The sequence below is a fragment of the Indicator indicator genome, chromosome 11, assembly GCF_027791375.1.
Source record: "Indicator indicator isolate 239-I01 chromosome 11, UM_Iind_1.1, whole genome shotgun sequence".
Taxonomy (NCBI): domain Eukaryota; kingdom Metazoa; phylum Chordata; class Aves; order Piciformes; family Indicatoridae; genus Indicator; species Indicator indicator.
The window spans coordinates 19,535,153-19,542,547 of NC_072020.1; the positions used below are offsets into that span (position 1 = coordinate 19,535,153).

Here is a 7,395-nt window from a genome sequence, read left to right on the forward strand (position 1 = left end):
TGTGTGCGGGCTATGTGTGCAGAGTTGGGGCTTTGGGCATTGAGTGAGGGCTGTGGGATTTGGGGGTTCTGTGAAGGGTGTGTGTCAGGGAATGGGTGTTTCGGGGGTTGTGTGTGCAGGGATGGGGAGGGTGTGCGGTGTGAGGGCTGTGTGCTCGCACGTCCCCGGGCATGGGTGCCTGCGACCGCTCGCCCCGGCCGGTCTCCGGCTGCCGGTGGCTCGTGCTTCACCCTCTGCCCCTGGCAGGACGTGGAGGCGGCGATGAGACTCCCGCTGGCTTTGGCCGTGCTCCTTCTGGCCTCGGCGCAGGCGCTAGCTGAGGAGATAGGCACCACCGACGACCTCAGCTACTGGTCCGACTGGTCTGACGGCGACCCGGTGAAGGTGAGCCCCGGGGATGCGGGAGCGGGGAGAGAGGTTTAGGGGTGGGGATCCGCGCTGAGCTCTGGCCGCTGTCACTCCGCAGGAGGAGCTGTCGCTGCCCCTGGAGCATTTCCTGCAGAGGATGGCCCGGAGACCCCGGCCCCAGCAGTTCTTCGGCCTCATGGGCAAGCGGGATGCCGGTGAGCGGGGCTGGGGGCTCGGTCCCTCTCACATCCCTCTGCATGTCTCTGCTCTCGGTGCCCCTCCGAACATCGCAGACGTTGTCACTCCCTTTGAACGCGTTCAGCCTTTCTCCAAAGATGCAGTGTGGCTTGTTTGGGTTTGGGTTTTTTTGGGGAAAAAAGTAAAAATCAGATTAACTGACTGGCTGGAAAAGAGTGGGCTTCACTTTAAAGTGCTAGGTGCACGCCAGTAACAGCAGGTAAACACCGGAAAGGAGAACCATGATCATTTATGGGTCAGCATATGTGTCACCAAACTGCCTGACTGGAAATCAGTTGTGTGTATATTATATATTGAATAGTATATATCATTTATAATATATATTGCTGCTTTTTACACATGTTTACTGACCCATGAATTGGTCTAAGAAATGGTAGCTAAAGAGATCTAAATAGTGTAGGCTTAGCTAAAACAAGTTTTTATGGTCTCTTCAAAGAGAACTGCAGTTGTAAATGATCACCTTAAAATTTTCCTTAAGTGGAACACACAGTTTTGGTATTTGATACTTCAAAACATTGCACAGCATCATATGTATATGCCAATCCTTTTTCAACAATTCTTTTTTTCCTTTTTTTTTCTTTAATTTTTCCTCTTTCCTCTTCCAAACAGGATATGGCCAGATTTCTCACAAAAGTAAGTTAAAAACCCTAAATATTTGAAGTAACAGAAGATACTCTAATAGAGAATGGTGTGTTTGAGGGGGTTACTTGGAAGGTGACTGAGTTCGGCTAAAGACTGGCAGCACTGGTGGTGGAGAAATGTTCTGTGAAAGGGTTGAAACCCCTCCAGAGCAGCCCTGAGCCTGTACCTCATCTGGGCTGCTACAAGCTTTGAGATTTCAATCCACATTACTGTGTGGATGTTGCAGCTCTCTCTTATTTCCCATGGGATGGATTCTGTAAGCCTTTCTCATAGGCAAGGCAGGCTTGCTGCCAGGCTTGGAGAGGAGCAATTAGGGTGGCAAGATCTGAAAAATCAGGATAGTGAATTCCCAAATCCCCCAGAATAATTCCATGGGCACTCTACATTATCACATGCTTTATGTATCTGTGCTCTCAGCATTGTCTGGGTGGGAATCAGACCCCCCTCACAGCAGGGGTTGATTGATGATGTGCTGCCATATAAACAAGAATATCTCGTCCGATCACTAAACCTGCCTTGTTTTGCTTCTGTGTAACACCAAACAGGAGACAGTATCAGCAGCGTGGTGTTAACCTTGTTCTGCACAATGATATCTTCATTCTCTGACATTATCTGAAGATGCTTTGACAGGAATCAGAAGACTTTTAATAAGTAAAAATGATCTTGCATTCTATCAGTCCTCCTCTGTCCACAGAGATCGATAACAGTCCTGGTGTTCTGTTAGTCAGAAGCTGTTATAACTAGGATTAATTATTGGAGGACTAATTAGAGACTGATACAAAGCTCACGCCAGATAATCTGCTGACTACAGTAAAAAACTACAGCTTGCTGAAGCTGCTTCAGCTTGAATTAATACCTGTGAGGTCTCAGGATCATTCATCTTGCTTTCGTTAGCCAGGAAACATTCTTTCTAAAGAGAAATTTCTGAGATTGCCTCAAAAAGTCAGCTTAGAGAAGGAAAAATGGCTTCCTCTGCATTCCTTATCTGAAACTATAGCTACCACTATATTTGATACATGCTGTAGGGCAAAACCCAGAGTAATTTACCCTCCACATATCCAGTGCCTTGAAGAGTTCTAATGGGATGGGAAGGTAAACTCTGAACTCATAAATATTCCAAAACCAGAGCCGGACTGTCTAGCTCAGATGTGTCCAGACACAGAATTCCATTGGCTTTCTCTCCAGCAAGGGCTCTGCCTAATCTGTGATGAAAGATTTCTTTTTTCTTCCATATTACATAAAAAAATCCCACTACCTGGTGGAAAAGATGCATCACACAGGCTACACCAAGACACTGCCTTCTTGTGCGTTTGCTCAAATCAATAGAAATTGTTGTGGGAGAGGAATAAGAATCAGGTATCTGCCATTGTTTTTCTATTATACCTGAAAGAAACCCAAAAAACCCCACCGCAAAACAAAATGAGAAGTCAATCAGAGTTAAGTAGAAGACATCCACTATGTGTCCTATGCCTTGATCTAACCTGTTTAGTCTGATTAGTCAGCCTGATGTTCATCCTCCATTGTCTGAGAGTGGTGTGAGCAGCTAGCCTGTGAGACTGTGAACAGTTTTGGAGCCAGCATTTTCCTTCCTTGTGAGAACACCTTAATTTAAAAGCCTGCCTATTTAAAATCTATTAAACCACTCTCAAATATATGTTTTTCAGGGCATAAAACAGACTCTTTTGTTGGACTTATGGGCAAAAGATCTTTAAATTCTGGTATGTATATGACTAAATCTGGTAGTTGGTGATACACAACCTCTACATTCTCTTGCCTCTTTGTTCTCTCAGCAGATGGAAGAAGCAGTCTTTTTGTAGTCTAGACCCAGAGTTTTCTGAAAAAGGATCAGGATTTTCTCTGTTAACCAAGATATTTCAGGGTCTGCTTTACTTCAGAGCTTCACATGACCAGGCTGGTCTGATCTGCAGGCGAGATCAGGTAGAAGTCCCCAAGGCACATCCATAGAGTCATAGAATTATTTTAGTTGGAAGAGACCTTTAAGATTAACAAGTCCAACCATTCTCTAATTTGATCAAGTCTGGTGCTAAAGTATGTCCCTCAGCACTATCTTGTCCTGTCCTTGCCAGCAGAACATTCTGCCAGCCCCTGAAGTGTTAACACAAGAAAAAAACTATGCTTTACTCTCATGTCAAGAAACATTAAGAGGTTCATGTAAAGCTGATTTAAACTTGTGATCTAAATCTCAATTTCCTCACAGAAAAGGATACCTCATTATCTTTGGAGCAGAAGGTGGAAAAGCAGAGATCTGCCATTAACACGACCTCCTTCTGCAGGTCAAGCTGTTAAACATTCCCACCCTTTTCCAGTTTTTCATTTTACCTTAAAAAAACCCAGAAAAATATTTTAAGCTTTGGACTGCTGCTGTGAATTTATATTCTTTCCCCATAAAGGGCAAAATCCTTCTCCCCCGTGTGCACAACCCCTATGGGTTAACTGCCAACTGGTTTCCACATATCTGAAGGGAGCCTACATGAAAGGTGGGGAGGGGCTTTTAAAGATGTCAGGTAGTGATAGGACTAGCAGGAATGGATCCAAGCTAGAGAAAGGGAGATTTAGATTAGATCTTACAAAATTCTTCACTATAAGGGTGTTGAGGCACTGGAACAGGTTGCCCAAAGAGATGGGGGAAACCCCATCCCTGGAAGTTTTTAAGGCCAGGCTGGATGTGGCTCTGGGCAACCTTATCTAGTGGAAAGTGTCCATGCCCATGGCAGGAGGGTTGGAACGGGATGTTCCTTAAGGTCCCTTCCAACCCTGACAATTCTGTGACTCTGTGATTCTGCTTCCTCTGCTCCAGGGCTGCACTGAGAAAAATCACTCACTGGGAACTGTAAAGTGTCAGTTAATTCCCCAGAATAGTAATATATATTAAAAAAAACCCAAACCTAATACCTATTTCATGCCTGTGAAATTGTTCTCACTGTTTTGTTAAATGGATGACAAAAGTTAAATTACTAGCTGACACCTTTATATTATGAGGATACATGGTGTGTTCTATATTCTGCAATTATGGTTGTCAGTAACTTTTATTTTCAATTAAACCCCTGTTCAGACTGGTAATATTGCTCCCTGCATCATTTTGCAAATTGCCACCTATCCTGAATAATTTCTGTGCAGTTTTTTTCTGTGGTGGCAATAGCTATTAAATGCATAATGATAGCTGTAAATAGATCTTCTATCACAAAAGCAAATAGCCTGGAAGTAAGATATTTGGGTTGGATTCCATTGGGATTGTATTTACATTAATATAAGAATATAAAATACATTTATTTTTTTAAAAAAGGTAAAGATTTTATTGCCCTAATTTCAAAATTGTTGCTGTGGGCAGGATGCTGCTATGTAGTATTTGTAACAAAAGGGAATAATGAAGTTTAACCCTGTTGGGTTCTGCAACACCTGCCAGACAGGTAAAACTAGAACTGTCTGCTTTCCTGCCTCATTCCCTCACAGGAAGATGGTAAGAAGTTGCTTCTTGAGTAGTAGGTTCAGTTTTGTGCCCCTCACTCCAACAAAGAGACACAGAGGTGCTGGAGTGGGTACAGAGAAGGGCAACCAAGCTGGTGAATGGTCTGGAAAACAGGTGTGGTGAGGAGCAGCCGAGGGAAGTGGGGGTGTTTGTCCTGGAGAAAAGGAGGCTGAGGGGGCACCTCATTGCCCCCTGCAACCATGTGAAAGGAAGCAGGTAGGAGTTGGTTTCTTCCCCATAGAATCAAGTGATAGGATGAGAGGAAATGGCCTCAAGCTACCCCAGGGGAGGTTTAGTTTGGATATTAGAAGAAAATTCTTCACTGAAAGGGTTCTCAAACATGGGAACAGGCTCCCCAAGGAGATGGTTGAATCTTCTTTCCTGGAGATGCTTAAAAGAGACAGAACTGTGGTGCTGAGGGACACAGTTTAGCACCAGGCTTGGCGGAGTCTGGTTGAGTTGCTGGCCTTGATCTTAGAGGTCTTTTCCAACTTAATTCTGTGATTCTGCTTCTCTGGAGTAGCAGATTAGATCCTAAGGAGTATGTAATCAAAGCAAGAGGAGTATGTGCTAGGACTGTCCTTACTTCTCCCTGATAAAAAACATTTAACTGGGCAGGACATTTTCTTGGTGCTGTGGTTTTCTTCTGCAGAAATCCTCTGAATCTCCTGTAGGAGTTTACACTGCCTGCTGCTGGGTGTGAGTGTGATGCTGGTTTAAAGCCTCATGTGACAAAGCAGGGTACCAGGATGCTCATGTCCCAGCTGTACTAATTTAGAACTGTCACTGATCCAAAATGCCAGCTCCCTGCAGGATGAATCCTGCTGAATCCCCCCAGACCAGCTGTGTTTCCATGCAGTGGATACTTTGTGAAAGCAATCCTCCTTTCGGGGGGGAGGCAATCTGACTCTGGTGACCACCTATGCCACCCTATGGTCTGGCTCTGCCCAAGAAGGGCTCTCTTGTTTCTCTCCCATTTTAAAAGCACAAGGAGGAGAGATCTGCCTCTACTAAACATCTTACTAGAGACGATTTCAGGCTCAGTTAGTCCACAGGTTAGTCTGAGCTTTGCTTAGCTGCTGCTAGAGATCACTGTGTGCAGGGCTTGGGGACAGGGAGGGCTTAAACCTGGCAAAGACCTGACTGTGCAGGACAGAAGGTGGACATGATACAGAAAGCCTCTACCCACAGATTGATTTGAGTGCTCAGATGCCCTCAGTGAGATGGATGATTGGGAGGTAAAGAGGCTCTGAGTTAATGGTGCTTCAAGCAGCTCAATAGCTAAGAGGTAGAAAGCACTTCTCAGACCTTCACCTTCCTGGGGAATAGTGTAGTCTGAGGGGTAAAACTCAGTCAGAGCAGCTCAGGGTTGGGCAGGGAGCCAAACACACTGATGGGATTCAGTGGTGGGCCAGCAGGCTGCAGGTCTCCAGTGGTTCCTGGTGCTTGCTGGGGTTTACACAAAGCTGCAACACGTGCTTCAATTCTGCTTTTCCTTTTGTTTGCAGGATCCTCTGAAAGGAGCACAGCACAGAGCTATGAACGGAGGCGTAAATGAGACATTCCTGTGCATTAGTTATTAACACTTGATTTGTTCCAATGGCCAATGCAGTGTAATATAAACTAATCACCATATGGAATAATCTTTTATTTAATAATAACCGAGGGAGTTGGGCTTGGTTTGTTGGGGTTTTGGGTTTGGTTTTGTTTTGAGTTGCACATTCAATAAAATGATTATTTTTCATATTGTGGCAGTGATACCTGTTGTGTAGGTGAGTTGTGGTTCTGAAAGGACCCTGGTGATGTCTCACAACAAAGCACATTGTTTGATAGAATTCATAAAGTTCCCTTCACCACACAAAGAAAAACCTTCTTTTCTTCATGGAAAACCAGTCTGTCAGCTTCACAGCCAGTGCAGAACAGAGCTGATGTACAGTCTAGTGCCTCAATTTGTTTTCCTGGTTTCTAATGTACTGTAATTCCCATATCCCCAAATATATTTGTATCATTGCAGCATGTTTTATGTTTTGTGACTACGTATCTATATCTATTTAAAAAAAAAGGGGTGGGCAGGGTTGGAGTGGGAATCTGAGGTCTTCATTTCATAGTCTGGAATTTTATGACAGTAACATTTTAAATAAAAACTACCCTAGGGATTTTGCAACATATCTTATTTTGTGATAGTGATGAAGTTATTTCCCATGTTGGTCTGGAATGAGACTTGGGTCTGAGTGACAGTGGTTTGGGACTGGAAAGAAATATGAAATTAATGATTTCTTCTTGGAGGAATGACTTCCTCATTCAGGTTTGGTGAATGCTTTGGGGGCTTTGCTACAGAATACAGTAACCCTGGGATTGCTCTGGGTCACAAGAGGTACCATCCATTCTCTGGCTCACAGGAGGTACCGTCCATCCTTAACCCATGGAAATCAGTTCTATGATTCTATGGATGCTAGGAAAAAGATCTTTACTGAAAAAGTGGTCAGGCATTGGAACAGGATGCCCAGGGAGGTGGTGGAGTCACCATCCCTGGAGGTGTTCAAGAAACATGTGGACATGGCACTATGGGATACGGTTTAATTAACGGCCATGGTGTTCTTAGGTTGACAGTTGGACTTGATGATCTCAGAATCACAGAGTGCTTTTAGTTGGAAAAGATG

General features: G+C 44.2%; 1 protein-coding gene across 2 annotated transcripts; it reads left to right on the forward strand.

The window, feature by feature from the left end:
- The first annotated feature begins 249 nt into the window (after positions 1 to 249).
- TAC1 (tachykinin precursor 1) lies at positions 250 to 6,293 on the forward strand. Of its 2 annotated transcripts, XM_054385024.1 has the most exons (5): positions 250 to 384; positions 467 to 563; positions 1,216 to 1,239; positions 2,913 to 2,966; positions 6,244 to 6,293. In XM_054385024.1, the coding sequence occupies exons 1-5, from the start codon at positions 262 to 264 to the stop codon at positions 6,291 to 6,293; spliced, it is 348 nt and encodes a 115-aa protein (XP_054240999.1). In that variant the 5' UTR covers positions 250 to 261. The 2 variants fall into 2 exon arrangements, with proteins under 2 accessions (XP_054240999.1, XP_054240998.1); XM_054385023.1 differs by lacking the exon at positions 2,913 to 2,966 and having other exon boundaries at positions 262 to 384.
- The last annotated feature ends 1,102 nt before the right edge of the window (positions 6,294 to 7,395 follow it).

Coding starts and splice junctions, on each gene's coding strand:
- TAC1 (XM_054385024.1), top strand. CDS start 262: ATGAGACTCCCGCTGGCTTTGGCCGTGCTCCTTCTGGCCTCGGCGCAG. Junction 385..466: donor CTGACGGCGACCCGGTGAAG/GTGAGCCCCGGG, acceptor GTCACTCCGCAG/GAGGAGCTGTCGCTGCCCCT. Junction 1,240..2,912: donor TGGCCAGATTTCTCACAAAA/GTAAGTTAAAAA, acceptor TATGTTTTTCAG/GGCATAAAACAGACTCTTTT.